The sequence below is a fragment of the Miscanthus floridulus genome, chromosome 13 (genome assembly GCF_019320115.1).
Source record: "Miscanthus floridulus cultivar M001 chromosome 13, ASM1932011v1, whole genome shotgun sequence".
NCBI lineage: Eukaryota > Viridiplantae > Streptophyta > Magnoliopsida > Poales > Poaceae > Miscanthus > Miscanthus floridulus.
In genome coordinates this window covers 2,546,798-2,563,512 of record NC_089592.1, presented here as the reverse complement: position 1 = coordinate 2,563,512, position 16,715 = coordinate 2,546,798, and the positions used below count along the sequence as shown (strand labels likewise).

At 44.3% G+C, this 16,715-nt stretch overlaps 1 protein-coding gene and 1 pseudogene across 1 annotated transcript; both read right to left on the bottom strand.

Annotated features, from left to right (window-relative positions):
* Positions 1-5,816: 5,816 nt before the first annotated feature.
* Positions 5,817-11,982, bottom strand: LOC136500795 (protein mago nashi homolog 2). The gene is made up of 3 exons (XM_066496229.1): positions 11,672-11,982; positions 11,347-11,523; positions 5,817-6,177 (listed from the first exon to the last, which is right to left on the bottom strand). The coding sequence occupies exons 1-3, from the start codon at positions 11,906-11,908 to the stop codon at positions 6,112-6,114; spliced, it is 480 nt and encodes a 159-aa protein (XP_066352326.1). The 5' UTR covers positions 11,909-11,982; the 3' UTR covers positions 5,817-6,111.
* A 1,027-nt stretch (positions 11,983-13,009) lies between these two features.
* LOC136502066 (uncharacterized) lies at positions 13,010-15,348 on the bottom strand (annotated as a pseudogene).
* Positions 15,349-16,715: the final 1,367 nt, after the last annotated feature.

Sequence of the window (16,715 nt, the reverse complement as noted above, 5' to 3'; positions counted from 1 at the left end):
TGCCGCGTCCAGATCTAATGAAGGTAGGGAAGGGTAGGAGAAAGAATAAGCGACTCAAGGGGGACATGGACGCTATGAGAGGGTACGGCAAAGACATGTATGGAGGGGGAGACTTCAACGAAACCTGTGGTAGGAATCTTTGCTTTGTTTGCAAAGAGTCTGGTCACAAGGCTAGCAGACATAGAAGACGAGGGCAGCAGGTGCTTTCATATTGTGTTCGTATTGCATAACAAGTATTTCAAATTTTGCAATGCCACATAATGTTAATTTGAATACTCTAACCATTTATTTATCAATTTATAACAGGATGGCCCCTCCCACGCCGCACCAGATGTACCCCCTTCTTGAGGTGGAGTACGATGACCCCCTTATTCCACCGGATGATGAGGTTTTCAAGAGGAGTCTGAGGGATCCTTACACTCCTAGGACTTAGTTGGTTATGTTGAACAAATATTGTCGTCCGAAACTTGCAGACTCATGAACCAATGAAAATGTTATGTGGCAACTTATCAACTTGCGCACAGACTCCATTTATTTGCTTCATATTTGTTTCAACTTGCGCACGGACACGGCAGCACTTGTAGTTGTTTACAGCACCGACAGCAGCTCCCATTCAGTTGCAATTGAGGCTGGTCGGCTTCTGTCTATGTCTAGGTGCTGCCACGCCGTGGGGCATGGCGTGTCACTACCGCGCCGTGGGCTATGGCACGGCAGAACCAATGCCGAATCGTATTCGAAATAATTTCACTCGATTTTGTTCGTTTTAGAAATTCTCAACGCATGATACAAATGGATGGGATCACTTAAGATCGACCATGGGTAATCCGAGTACATGATACATGAGTACCATACATCAATAGTTTAAATAGAAAACAAGACAACACAATGAAATTTCTAGTACATAGCTACATTGATCATTAATAAAGCATGGAACTAACAGACGGCGCAATAAAAATCCCTCAGTCAGAAACATACTAAGTAAGCAACTCGTCGTCCAAGTACCAATCCTAAACCACAACACTGTTGATGTGGCTAGGCTCACCTGCATTGCTCTGATCTGCCTTTTGCCTGTAGTAAGCGGCCTCCGCTTCATCTGTGGCCTGATACAAGAATGCGTTCTTTTCCTCCTCGTTCATGTGGCTATGCTCACCTGCATTGCTTTGACCTCCGTGTCGCCTGTCGTAAGCGGCCTCCGCTTCATCTGCGACCTCTATGGCCTAAGTGAAGAACCCGTCGTCATCCTCCTCCACCTGCAAGCCCGCATCTACTAGAGCGATGAGCTTGCTCAGTCTGCTAGTGTCGTCCTCAGCCTCCTCCGCTTGCAAGCCCGCCTCTGCTAGAGCGATGAGCTCATTCAATCTACCAGTGTCGTCCTTAGCCTCCTCCGTCTACAAGCCAACCTCTGCTAAAGCGATGAGCTCGCTGAGTCTAGTAGTGCCGTCCTTATCTCTATCCCCCTCATCAGACAACACAATCGGTGATTCAACGGTGCGACCAGCTCATTTTTTGTGCTCATCTAACTTCTTTTCCTCATACCTTGCACGAGCCACCTCTACAGCATGTTCCTCGCTGCATCCAATCCCTTTATGTATAAAATGCAATCAGTTAGCAACACGATTATATTACATTTAAAATCAGGCAACAAAAAAAAGACTTCCAAGCACTCACTGGCACATAATGCAACAACATGCTCGTTTAAGACCTGCATCTGTACTCTTGTCTCCTCCCTTGCCTCCTTCCTTGCTCTCTCCTCCTTTAACGTCATCCGTCTCTCCAATCCCCATTTGCCAAGCCCAACATCGATCGGGTTACATATACTATGTTGTCTAGTAAACTCGCACATCTTGTCTTTGTGATGTTTAACGAATAGATTGACATAGTCAGGTCCATATCCCCTCTTCCATACAATTACTTGCTTCCCCTTTAGTTCATCCAAGAACTTAGCTTGACCATCATAACATTCCCACCTGCATTTCCTAGTGCTCTGTTCAAACGAAAAAATATATCATATATGTCTTAGCAAAAGAAATAAAATACGATTTCATGGTTACCACAAAAATAACCAACCTCATCATAGTCAAGCATATGGCCGCAATAATGGCCTATTCCAAGCTCCGAAGGGACTAGACCGTAGTTGGATTTAACACCACATTCGCACTTGACTGGAGGTGCTTTGTAAATTAACCTTTCTTTCTTCTTTTGCTTTGCCTTTGGAGGTTCTTCAGACCATTGGTTCTTAGGACCATACAACCACTCCTTGAAACGATACTTCGCCATTGAAAATATCTAAATAAGGTGACATTAGTACATGAACATATATAGCTCAATATTTCAACACATACACTTTGCACTTACTTCATGCTTGTTTGGACACACAAATTCCAACGTATTCTCAGCGTTTATCATAGCTCGATATCCGCAATCGCAAAGAGGAGGTTCCTCGAGTCGTCTAACTGCGGCAAAGTGCTTCTCCTTAGCCGTCATTGGAGGGGGGTTAGAGGGAGGTGGAACCCACCGCTCGAAGTGCTCTCGTGGATGTCGCCCTCTCCACCAATCGTCGAAAAGGAGGTACATGGGGTCAAACTTGTCTATACCGTCGATCCACTGAAAGAAAAAACACCTCATGGGCCTACACAATAAAATTCCAACAAAATATTAATAACCTAGTAATACAAATGAAGAAAAAAAACATACGGAAACAAATACTTACATTAAAACAACTGCATGTGTAGAAGCAACGAGCCGCTGTGTCCGGATGTCTCGATTGAAACACGTCGGCCGGACGACCACGTTCACAGTTAGGGACAGGGAGGTCAGGAGGGACGGGGGCATCTTTGCTAGACTCGTTGGGGTACAATTCTCTAAGGACGACCTCAGTTTTCGCCACAACTGCTCCTCGAAACATGTTTCCATCTAATAAAACAGTTCAAATTAAATATCAGTCGAAACAACGCAAATTAATGTAAAATATAATCATTTGCATTGCAACTCAAATAATATAACCAACACTTATAGCAACAAAAATATACATGGTAAACATACTTCTAACTAAATAATTAGTTAAGGCGGGCGGGCAGGCGCGAAGGCGAGCGGGCGGGCGCGGTAGCCGGCAAGCGCAGACGGCCATGGCGGCCGCGTGCGGGTAGGCGGTCGGGCGCGCGGGCAAGCGAGCGGGCGCGACCGTGCGTGCGGCAGGCAGCCAGGCGGGCGGGCAGTAGGCGCGTGCGGACAGGGCAGACAGAGGGAGGATGGCTCGAGGACGATATATATACCGGGAGTGACGCGCCGTGAGGGATGACGCGGCACTGCCGTGCAAGATCGGTGGCGCGGCAGACCCTGCCACGTCAACGGTCAGCATTTCCGGTCGTCGCCACGTCATCCTCCCGCTGCGCGACCATGCATGGCGTGGTATAGTCTTTTCGCCGCGTCATGGCAATAGGCGTGGCAAAAAATGTTAGTTTTGAAGAAGAAAAAAGTGTTAGATTTAAAATTAGTTTATAAAAAGTGTTAAAAATAAAAAAATCGCAATTGGCAGGATCTGGATCACCACAAGTCCGACTGTTCGAGGCACACCAAACAATCTGGGCATCCATCCATTACCATGATGTGCCTCCTTCAGCAGAGCACTAACAACAGAGAAGAATAATGTGCCTAACGACAGCAGTCCACCCAACAGAAAACTGAAAAAGGCATAAATATCACACTCACTACTACTCAGCAGTTTGCACAATCCAAATGCAAAAGGTTCCACTTCCACCCAGTGCTCACAAGCTCAACAGCATCTTACATGGTACAAGGTTCTCTCTTAAAACACTCGCAGTCTCATAAAACAGTTACATGAAGGCTTGGGATGGAGCTCAAGACTGAATTGGCTCGATCTTGAAGTGGAGGTTGATGAGTGAAAACACGGAACACTTCAGATCCTGCAGGACAACAACATTAAGAGGGGAAGTTAGGAATACATCTCATTTACAGTGCCATGTCCTGTGCATGACAGAAGTACCAATTTTTTTTCCTTACAATAAAGTATAAGTTTTCAGAAGAATTTGAACCAAACAGTCAGGAGCAGCTATCTTAAAACTACAAGCCCCAGATCATGATCCAATCCCAGCTTATAATGTATTCATAAATCAACATGATTCACCAGGCTAGGCCAACATTGGTTTAAGGACATTCACATAATCACATCTACACTAGAGGGATGCAATTGGTCAATTTAAAAACAGTACCGAAATGAAGACTGCACACAACCATAGAAAATAAAATGATCATCAACAGAGCATAACCGGAGATACCTTTTATCTATACTGGCTATTTTCTAATAGCATTATCCTTTTTATTTTCTTTGTTTCTTTTTACATTTCTTAAACTCTGTATCTTTTTCTTTATCTATGTTTATTAGCAGTACGGGCAACCCCTCCTGATCCCTCAAAAAAACATTTCTAGTTTCAGAAACAACCAACTGAACCAATAGCTGCTATCTAACCTCAAATTATTTCCTCAGGTAAGTAATGACATGTATTATGCTTGACCTATCATGAGCTCAATCAGATCTACTGTGTAAAAATCTGACAATGTTTCAAACAAACAACAATCATCCATCAACTCTACATATTTACAGAGTTCACATGGAGAGTTCAAAAGAAGAGTTCACATGGAGATGGAACGGAGAGAAAAGGTGTATCTCAGCATCATCTTTCCTGGACGCATGCTACGTATTGGCTTTATCTCAGCTTATCATCCAATGCATGTAACACTAACAGGTGCTGCTCTATGGACTATTTGGTCTTTAGAGCTGAGATCTGAAGGAAAGCATACCACAATGCGATAGCAACAGTGCAGTGAGGTAACATGGCCATGTCCTGCTTGCATGCCGACGCAGCTCAAGCCTCAAGAGGATTACATTGTGGGGATAAATCATCATAATGGATGAAAGCCAGGCAACAAAGAAAGGAGGCATGGCATGGCATGGGCACATGCGGCCTTAGGGCACCTGGAACAGAGAGATTTCAGCATCTTGTTCCTCGTCCCTACTTCTTTGTGTTGCTCTGGTCCCTCGCTCAGCTCCCATTTCAACGTTCCTAGTGTTTAACAAGCATGGCAGAGCCTCACAGCAAGAAAAAGCTCTACCATGTGACATTTGTGTTGCAGTTGTTCTCGTTTTATTTAAGTATTCCATACCTTAATAAATCATCTAGTACCTCATACAGGACGAGGAATCCCCAAAGCCAAAAGTAACATAGCAAAGGAAGCTGAGTACCTAGCTCAGCTCAGCTCCTGCAAAGAGAGGGCGGCATCATCCACGTCCATGGATGGTCGGTCACCACTGCTGTTCCATTAAGCAGACAGCGCGCATCAGATAAAAAAAAACTGGCAGGCAGGACAACTTTAATCACAAACACACACAGATTCTTCTACAGTTCTACGGCTTTAAACAAGACCAAAGGCTCCTTGCACTGCCTTTGGCGAGTCCATCAGTTTTAGCAGCCAACCCCACTGGAGAAATTCACAGCAGCAGTTACCACCCTGTGATGACAATTGGCAGGATCTGGATCACCACAAGTCCGACTGTTCGAGGCACACCAAGTGCCTGTTTAGTTCCCAAAATTTTACCAAATTTTTAAGATTCCCCGTCACATCGAATCTTTGGGCGCATACATGAAGCATTAAATATAAATAAAAAATAAAACTAATTACACAGTTTAGACAAAATTCACGAGACGAATCTTTTAAGCCTAATTAGACTATGATTGGACACTAATTGCCAAATAACAACGAAAGTGCTACCGTACCATTTCCCAAAAAATTTCGCCAACTAAACAAGGCCCAAACAATCTGGGCATCCATCCATTACCATGATGTGCCTCCTTCAGCAGAGCACTGACAACAGAGAAGAATAGTGTGCCTAACGACAACAGTCCACCCAACAGAAAACTGAAAAAGGCATAAATATAACACTCACTACTACTCAGCAGTTTGCACAATCCAAATGCAAAAGGTTCCACTTCCACCCAGTGCTCACAAGCTCAACAGCATCTTACATGGTACAAGGTTCTCTCTTAAAACACTCGCAGTCTCATAAAACAGTTACATGAAGGCTTGGGATGGAGCTCAAGACTGAATTGGCTTGATCTTGAAGTGGAGGTTGATGAGTGAAAACACGAAACACTTCAGATCCTGCAGGACAACAACATTTAAGAGGGGAAGTTAGGAATACATCTCATTTACAGTGCCATGTCCTGTGCATGACAGAAGTACCAAGTTTTTTTTTCCTTACAATAAAGTACAGGTTTTCAGAAGAATTTGAACCAAACAGTCAGGAGCGGCTATCCAGCTCATCGCAGGAACTTGGACCATGTTAAAACTACAAGCCCCAGATCATGATCCAATCCCAGCTTATAATGTACTCATAAATCAACATGATTCACCAGGCTAGGCCAACATTGGTTTAAGGACATTCACATAATCACATCTACACTAGAGGGATGCAATTGGTCAATTTAAAAACAGTACCGAAATTAAGACTGCACACAACCATAGAAAATAAAATGATCATCAACAGAGCATAACCGGAGATACCTTTTATCTATACTGGCTATTTTCTAAAAGCATTATCTTTTTTATTTTCTTTGTTTCTTTTTACATTTCTTAAACTCTGTATCTTTTTCTTTATCTATGTTTATTAGCAGTACCGGCAACCCCTCCTGATCCCTCAAAAAAATATTTCTAGTTGCAGAAACAACCAACTGAACCAATAGCTGCTATCTAACCTCAAATTATTTCCTCAGGTAAGTATTGACATGTATTATGCTTGACCTATCATGAGCTCAATCAGATCTACTGTGTAAAAATCTGACAATGTTTCAAACAAACAGCAATCATCCATCAACTCTACATATTTACAACAAAAACCATGCTTTGGCATCTACGTGGATCGGTAGGTTTCATAGTGCTAAGTTCTTGAAGAAGGTAGTACTAGAAAAAAACGTAAAACTATTGCCCATCCTTTTTCCCTGCATCCGGTTTGAACTTTACATGCCCCAACGAAGTGAAATTGTGGGATATTGTTATGTTGATTGATGATGAAGAGCATATATATGTCGGGTATAGTAAAGTGTTCCAATGGGACACATTTTGCTGCTAAAACTCAAAGGGGCTTAAAGAAAAGGGAAGGGTAATGTGCCCTCACATAACAAATTTTTTATCAGATTCAATGAGCACACATACTTTTTATCTTCGCTAACTAAACTCAATCAGAAGAATTCAAACCAAACAGCAGCTATCCAGCTCATCGCAGGCCCTTGGACCATGTTCAAACTACAAGCCCCAAACCATGATCCAACCCCAGCTTATAATGTAGCCATAAATCAACATGATTCACTAAGTTAGCCCAACATAGGTTTAAGGACATATTGACATAATCACATCTACACTAGGGGGATGCAATTGGTTAATTTGAAAACAGTACCCAAATTAAGACTGCACACAACCATAGAAAATAACAACAATCATCAGCGGAGGCATAACAAAAGATACATTTTATCTATACTAGCTATTTTCTAATAACATGGTATTTTTTATTTTCTTTGTTTCTTTTACATTTCTTAAAGTCTGTTTTTGTATTCTGCTATCTTTTTTTGTCTATGTTTATTAGCAGTAAGGGGTAAACCCTCCTGATCTCCCAAAAAAACATTTCTAGTTTCAGAAACAACCAACTGAACCAATAGCTGTTTATCTAACCTCAAATTATTTCCTCGGGAAAGTATTCACATGTATTATGCTTGATTGCTTGACCTATCAAGAGATCAATCAGATCTACTGTGTAAAAACCATGGCACCTGACCATGTTTCAAACAAGCAGCAATGATCCATCAACTCTACATATTTACAACAAACGAAACCATGCTTTCGCATCTCAGTGTACTGGTAGGTTTTAAAGTGATGCCCTGCATCTGGCATCCGGTTTGAACATTACATGACACCAGGAAGTCAAATTGTGGGATATGGTTGTGTTGATTGATGATGAAGAGCATATATATGTCAGGTATAGTAAAGTGTTCCCAAAATGCCCCCCCCCCCCCCCCCCCCCCCCCCAACACACACACCACCACCACTTCTTATGAGCTCAGTCAGATCTACTGTGTAAAAAAACCATGGCATTTGACTAAGCTTCAAAGAAACAGCAATTATCCATCAACTCTAGATATTTACAACAAAAGAAATCACGCTTTGACATCTAAGTGGATTGTTAGGCTGTAAAGTGCACAAGTGGCTAAGTTGCTAGAAGAAAGGTAGTGCCAGACAAACATAAAACCAGTTTCCATACTTTTCCCCTGCATCCAAGAACTTTATAGTGCCCCAGGAAGTGAAACTGTGGGATATTATTCAGATTATGTTGATGAAGAGCATATATATGATAGGTATAGTACTGATCCCAAAATGATCCCCTCCCCACCCTCTTTGTTGGAAAAAAACACATGATAATATAGATACAACAGTTTTCAAACTACTGAGTATGACATGTAAAGAAACACTCAGAAAACCAAGATCCTTTTCAAAAGAAAAAATGGCACATTACCATGATAGGAGTGTGGACAACATAGAGAAGTACAAGGTGGCAAAGAAGACTGCAAAGCGAGCTGTAAGTGTGGCAAAGGGTAGAGCGTACGAGGATCTTTACCAACATTTGAGTACGAAGGAAGGAGAGAAGGACATTTATAGGATGGCTAGGGTTCGTGAGAGAAAGACACGGGACTTCAACCAAGTTAAGTGCATTAAGGATGAAAGGGAGCATCTCTTGGTAAAGGAGGATGAGATCCGACATCGATGGCAAGAGTATTTTGACAAATTGTTCAATGGTGAGAATATGGACACAACCTTTCAGTTGGATGACTCTTTTGATGACACCAATAGGCGCTTTGTGCGGAGAATCCAAGAATCTGAGGTCAGAGAGGCGTTGAAAAGGATGAAAGGAGGTAAGGCGATGGGACCGGATGGTATCCCAATCGAGGTGTGGAGATGCCTCGGGGACATAGCTGTAGTATGGTTAACCAAGCTGTTCAACCATATTTTTCGATCGAACAAGATGCCTGATGAGTGGAGGAGAAGTATATTGGCACCGATCTACAAGAATAAAGGGGATATTCAAAGTTGTACAAATTACCGGGGAATTAAGTTGATGAGCCATACTATGAAGCTATGGGAGAGAGTTATCGAGCATCGCTTAAGAGCAATAACGCGGGTCTCTATGAACCAATTTGGTTTCATGCCCGGAAGGTCAACCATGGAAGCCATTTTCTTAATAAGACAAGTTATAGAGCGGTATAGGGAGAAGAAGAAGGACCTACATATGGTTTTTATTGACTTGGAGAAGGCTTATGATAAAATACCAAGAAATGTTATGTGGTGGGCTTTGGACAAACATAAAGTCCCAACGAAGTACGTCGGGCTCATTAAGGGCATGTACAGCAATGTTGTGACTAGAGTTCGAACAAGCGATGGAGACACGGATGACTTCCCGATTAAGATAGGACTACATCAAGAGTCAGCTTTGAGCCCTTATTTGTTTGCTTTAGTGATGGATGAGGTCACAAGGGACATACAAGGGGACATCCCTTGGTGTATGCTTTTCGCGGACGATGTAGTGCTAGTTGATGAAAGCCGGACAGGAGTGAATCAGAAACTGGAGTTATGGCGGGAGACTTTGGAGTCCAAAGGTTTTAGACTTAGTAGAACTAAAACTGAGTATATGAGATGTGACTTCAGCACTACTACTCGGGAGGAGGAAGATGTTAGTTTGGAAGGTCAAGTAGTGCCTAGGAAGGATACCTTTCGATATTTAGGATCAATGCTACAGAGGGACGGGGATATTGATGAAGATGTTAGCCATAGAATCAAAGCAGGGTGGATGAAGTGGCGGCAAGCGTCTGGTGTCCTATGTGACAAAAGGGTACCACAGAAGCTAAAAGGCAAGTTTTATAGGACGGCGATTAGACCTGCTATGTTGTATGGTGCAGAATGTTGGCCTACGAAAAGACGACATATTCAACAGCTAAGTGTCGCGGAAATGCGTATGTTGCGTTGGATTTGCGGTCATACAAGAAGGGATCGAGTTCGGAACGATGATATACGTGAGAGATTAGGGGTAGCACCAATTGAAGAAAAGCTTGTCCAACACCGGTTGAGATGGTTTGGACATGTGCAACGGAGACCTCCAGATGCACCGGTGCGTAGTGGAATCCTAAGTCAGGATAGTAACGTGAAGAGAGGCAGAGGAAGACCGAAGTTGAACTTGGGTAGAGGCAATAAAAGGAGACTTGAAAGGATGGAATATACCCAAAGACTTAGCCTTAGATAGGAGTGCTTGGAAGATAGCTATTCACGTGCCTGAACCTTGATTGCTTCTGTTGGGTTTCAACTCTAGCCTACCCCAACTTGTTTGGGACTTAAAGGCTTTGTTGTTGTTGTTGTTGTTGTTGTTGTTGTTTTCTGCTAAAACTCCAACAAGGGACTTAAAAAGGAAAGGCTAATGTGTCTTCACATAACAAAAATCTTTTTATCAGATTTGATGAGTACAGAACGATGGGCCGTATGGAACTAAATGTTGCCAAGAAACAGTTCACCTCAGAGGGGCGACTCTTTTCTTTACATTGTGCAGTTTTCTTCAGTTTTAGTATAAAATCAATTATCCTAGGGCAGATAAGTAACATCTTTCTCCTACTATGAAACTTGTTGATCTAAAAATTTAAACTTGATTTAAATATTCCTCTGGTATGCCCACGGGTCACCATTGCTTAAAAAGCATGAACAAATGATGCCTACAGCCTACTATCTGCAAATAGCCTCAGCAGCTAATCAAGTCAATTTAATCATTATTTCTCTGCTGCACATAATTTCAGCATAAGATCTGAACAGCATAAATAAAATAAATAAAGAAAGAAAGATGTCTCATCCCAAGTCTGTGGTGAACACGAACCAATGTTTGGCTAAGCTACAATCTAACATCAAGGTCATACTACTTCTGAAAGTTACCAGTAGTATAAACTGCACAATAGAACAAACAAGCATATTCTTAGTTGCTTGTTGTCCTGAATGTAAGAATTCAGGTGTCCTTTACAAATCACAAGTCACAATCATATATTCATATTATTAGTTGCTTGTTGTCCTGAATCTGAGAATTCAGGTGTCCTCACAAGTCACAAGTCCACAGAAATGATCTATCTTACGGCTCATGTAAATGTTATCAATATATTGCCAGGTAGAGGCTAGAGCCATGAAAATTCTGGAGGGCCACAGTGAACAAACAATGTCGGTATTTGTGGGCGGAACTGGTGGTTGAGGTCGAACCTGGACGAGGTAGTAGAAGATCCGGAGGCCCTCCGGGTCCTTGCTGGACTGGACATCGACGAGGGAGCCGATCTTGGAAGTGGTGAATGAAATGTGCTCGTTGCCCATAACGATCTCGAGCTCCTGGCGGCCGATGCGGTCGGGCTCGGGCCAGTTGCTGTCGTCCTCCTTCATGATCTGCGGCGGGGGTGGGGGTCAACCAATCAAATCAAAAAAGAAATCCGCTCTTCAGTCGCTCGCAAACCCTAGCTAGGTCTTCGTGAGAGACCGAGAACCCAATCGCTGATGAATGAACAAGGGGGAAAAAATGGGAGCGCCCACATACATCGGACTCCTGGATGATCCTCCTGGCCTCGCGGAGGACGGAGGGGGAGACGAAGACCTCCTTGCGGATCATGGTGTCGTTCTTGTAGTTGGAGTTGTTGGCGTAGCGGAGCTTGCCGTCGGGGCGGAACTCGAACTCGAGGAACTCGTGCCCGAACTTGCCCTTGTGCCCCACGTAGTACCGCAGGTAGAACTCCCCCTCGCCCGCGCCGCTGTTCTCGCCGCCGGCCGCCGCCATCGATTTCCCTTTTTTTTTCCTATCCTTCTCGGCGATTGGAATGCAACTGGATTGGGGTTTTGGCCGCCGCAAACGTGCACGCCTTCTCTTCCAGTCTTTCCTCCTCTCGTGTGGACTAATCTGCAAATATCCATCAATCTGGGCCGCACATCTCTTGACCTAACGGAGCAGACAGTTTGCAAATATCCCAGTCCAAGATTTTGCAAATTGCCCCCTGATTTGCATCCTGGAACAGGGAGGAATCCATCCAGGCAATCTCTCGTCTCTGAATGTTTCTGTCAGACTTGAGTTCTTTTTTTTTTTTGCATAATTAGACTTGGGCCTTGTTTAGATTGAGGTTAGGAATCAGTATTTGGCACTGTAGCACTTTCATTTGTATTTGACAATTATTGTCCAATCATGGCCTAACTAGGCTCAAAAGATTCGTCTCGTAATTTACAATCAAGCTGTGTAATTAGTTATTTTTTTTATCTACATTTAATACTCCATGCATGTGTCTAAAGATGTGATGTGACGGAGAGAGAGTGAAAAAACTTGCAATCTAAACCAGGCCTTGTTAAAGGCTCTGCTGAACACTACAACAGCTATCTCGTTAACATTCTGTCAGGTCACTCTCCATCGGGACTACAAGACTGGACTCTGAAATCTCTCTTAACAGAGTTCAAGAGCAACAACAGAGAGGTGGAACATCAGGTTTACAAAAATCACAGAAGTCAAAATATCACTTCCCATTCTCTAGCAACTCAAGCTAGGACCCTTTCTAGTAATTTTTCCTCTTTTTGTTTGCTCAAACCTTGCTCAATCATAGGCAATCATGCCCTGTAATACAACCCCTGCAGTCTGTGTGCACTGGGACAATGTTCTCTTACTGCATGTAAGATATTCTTGATTTAATAGAAGCAGTTTCTTATAAAAAAAGGTTTTTCATTCCTGAAAAAAATTGTTAAGTTTTTCCCTTGGTTTTTGTTAACAGAGAAATGGCAAGCAGCAGCACAGGTAGAACAGAGAAAAATGAAGGAAAATAACACATTCAGAATGATTGAGATCCCCAATTTGACTCTTCACAGAACAAATCAATCTGAATTCATTTTTGAGCCACAATGCACAAACTAGCAATACAGGTGCAACAGAGAACTGGGTTTCATTTTACAGCAACAGAAGACTGAAAACTGCTAGAAGCCTACAGCTGCACAGTCTGAGAAGCTCTGGGTCGCTTGGAAGCCGCCATGAGCGCAACAAGAGATGGCAGGGGCCGCGGAACCGGCAAGTTCATCGACCTGTACAGCCTCCTCAGGTTCTCATTAAGGCCCTTTGATGATCCGACAACGGTTGAAGAATCGCTCGCCCTTTCAGAGTGCCGATCAGAGTTCTTCTCAACTCCTGATGATGTAATAATGGTGTCCTCCTCGGTAGCTGAAACTGTAACATGCACAGCTGAGATCGATTTAGTCACTTCCATTCTGTCTTTACCTTTGCCAGTCACCTTATGCCTGCAAACTTCCATCAAACGAGCATGAACATTCAGATTCTGTTCTTGAGCCCCCGATTCAGACTCTCCATTCCCTTTGTCATCTTTATTACTCTGTTCACTCTCTGCCCTCAAATTCAGATATTTCCTTCCATGTTCAGTTAAATCAACTACTTCTACTCGATCATCAGATTTGCTGTCCTTCAACAACTCAGATTCATAGACTGAACTCTGCTCCTTTGTTGCAGTTTCAGTTAACCCAACTACTTCAACAGGCTTGCTATTGCTACAAAACCCAGATTCAGAAACTGAATTCTGCTCCTTTGTTGCAGCTTCAGTTAACTCAACTACTTCAATAGGCTTGTTATTGCTACAAAACCCAGGTTCAGCGGCACAATCATTGACTTCAAGCTCAACATCACCAATGATCTCAACACTCTCATACTCGTAGTTCCACAGTTCAGGTTCATGTTGCGGTAATCCGAACCTTGCACTTCCGAAAAGCGTGACAGGCGGCTCAACTCTGATCTCAAAATCAACCACTGCTGCTTCTGCAACCTCCTCTACTACCTGGCTGTCATCATCAGAGGCACACTCATGAACGCAAGAACTGAACAACTTGGTCGCTCTTCTCGACAGCTTGTGCTGTCAGCAGCACTGCCTGCGGCGAGCCAGGTGACAGTAGACATTCCATCAGGTATCCCGAGCAACATCCAGAGGGGATCATCAGGGCCAAACCGGGACAGGGAGCAGTGCTTCCTGACATAGCTGAGGTCCACCGCCATGCACGGCGGCGTGGTGGAGACGACCCATTTGGGCTTGAGGATCCCCAGCGCCTGCTCCAGCTCGTCCCGGGACGAGTGCATCGACAAACAGACGTGCCAGACCCCGAACTCGTCGCGCATCGCCTCCGTCAGCACCGGTTTCTGCTGCTGCTGCTGCGTCGACGCCGACTCCTCCGGTGGCGGTGGGTCGTAGTACACGTACCACTGCGAGGAGGGCCTGATGATGAGGGGCTCCGGCTGGTGCGCGGCGCGCGCCAGCGCGAGGATCTCCGTGGCCCGCTCCGACAGCCGTGGGAACGGGATGACGTGGAAGCGGGTGGAGGCCGCGGCGTCGTCGGCCGCGAGGATCTCCGGCGCGACGTGCGTCAGCGTCTGGTGGCAGTCGGAGTTCCTCTCCCTGTCGACGTAGATCTTGGACCCGAACGCCTTGGACACCCCGATGAGGACGTCCTCCTGCCCCTAGCATGTCGCAGACGAGGTACACCACCGGCGCGCTCGGGTGCTTCCAGACGCAGTTGATCACCTGGCGGATGGAGTCCTCCTTGGTGGGGAACCGCAGGGCGCACCGCGCGAAGGTGCAGTCGAGGAAGAGGTAGTCGATGCGGCGCGCGAGGTGGGGCGGCGTCAGGACGGTGAGGACAGTCCGGCGTCAGGCGGCAGTCGCCCGTGTGCAGGACAGCGCCGAAGGGGCCCTCGAACAGGAACATCACGGCGCCTGGATGTTAAACGAGGAGCGGATGAGCCCGGTCGATTATCCCAATCGACGAGGGGAGATGAGGAGGAAGAGGGGGCGGCGCGCTGACCTGGGCAGTGGTTGGCTTCGAGCGCGGTGACGATGAAGTCGCCGTCGGGGTCGGGGAAGCGCAGCGGCGGGTGGCCGACGTCCAGCTCGACGAACGCGGCGCGGTCGAGCTGGGGGAAGATGCGGAGGGCGATGAGGATGGTGAGGCGGGAGGCGTAGACCGGGGAGGAGGAGGAGGCGGAGACGACGATGCCGGCGAGGTGGTCGCGGTGGGCGTGGGTGAGGAAGCGGTGGCGCTTCAGCGACGACGCGGGCGTCCACGTGTCCACCGCGAACGGCAACCCCCGCGGCATCTCGATCGGCATCTCGCTCGCTCGTCTCCTCCCGGAACCCGGCCAGGCATTCTCCGGCGAGCGATCCGATCCGCGGATTGGGTTGGATTGGATTGGCGCCGCGCTCGCCCAAATTTGTTGGTGTTTGGTTTTCAGCTGAGGGCGGGAGAAGAGTGGGGAAGGCGGGAGTTTTGACTTTTATCTCTCTTTCACTTTCGGCGAGCGGAGTCCCGACTCCTTCACTTTCTAGTACATTACTAACGCTAAGGCTATATTTGAGAGATGTACATGGAAACGAAGGTAAAGTCCAATTTATACCCTTTAATTTTCACCAAAGTTCAGATTTTAACCTCGAACTTCAAAATTAGACAACTTTGGACCCTCCAACTCTCGAAAAAATTCAACCGTCGACCTTCTGTGCGGTTTTGCGAGTGAACAGTAACGTTTGATATTTTCGGGAGCGCCAAAATTTTATATTGTTTTTTCGAGCATCTTAACGTCCTCAAATGAAAAAATTCAAAACTATAAAGTTGTAGATCCCATCGAGGTCTATAATTTACATATAAAAATTATCTTCATCTGACATCGTATTGAAGGGTTTTCTATTTTTTAAAATTTGAGTCTCATCACGCGATAAAATATGGTGCTGAAATTTTATATTATTTTTTCGAGCATCTTACTTTCCTCAAATGAAAAAAATTAAAACTACAAAGTTGTAGATCTCATCGAGGTCCTACAATTTACATATAAAAATTATCTTCATCTGACATCGTATTAAAGGGTTTTCTATTTTTTGAAATTTGAGTCTCATCACACGACAAAACGCGTGATGAGACTCAAATTTCAAAAAATAGAAAACCCTTCAATACGATGTCAGATGAAGATAATTTTTATATGTAAATTGTAGAACTCGATGAGATCTACAACTTTGTAGTTTTGAGTTTTTTCATTTGAGGACAGTAAGATGCTCGAAAAAATAATATAAAATTTCAGCACCATATTTTGTCGCGTGATGAGACTCAAATTTCAAAAAATAGAAAATCTTTCAATACGATGTCGGATGAAGATAATTTTTATATTTAAATTGTAGACCTCGATGAGATCTACAACTTTGTAGTTTTGAGTTTTTTTCATTTGAGGACGTTAAGATGCTCGAAAAAATAATATAAAATTTCGACGTTTTCCGAAAATATCAAAAGTTACTATTCACCCGCAAAACCGCCCAGGAGGTTGACAGTTGAACTTTTTCGAGAGTTGGAGGGCCAAAGTTGTCCGGTTTTGAAGTTCGAGGTTGAAATCCGGACTTTGGTGAAAGTTGAAGGGTGTAAATTGGACTTTACCCACCAAACAATAATTTTTGTTTTTAGAGTTCAACTTTCACATAATTGTATATGACCATGTATATACAATCCGAGAAACACTTACACGTAACAAGACATAATAAAGTTATTTCTCGCATTAACCATATAAAGTACAATCT

Excerpts from the sequence above, each read along its gene's own strand:
- LOC136500795 (XM_066496229.1), bottom strand. The coding sequence starts at position 11,908 with ATGGCGGCGGCCGGCGGCGAGAACAGCGGCGCGGGCGAGGGGGAGTTC. Across the intron at positions 11,524-11,671 it reads GGATCATCCAGGAGTCCGAT|ATCATGAAGGAGGACGACAG; the intron begins GTATGTGGGCGC and ends CCCCCGCCGCAG. Across the intron at positions 6,178-11,346 it reads TCTTCTACTACCTCGTCCAG|GATCTGAAGTGTTTCGTGTT; the intron begins GTTCGACCTCAA and ends GTTGTCCTGCAG.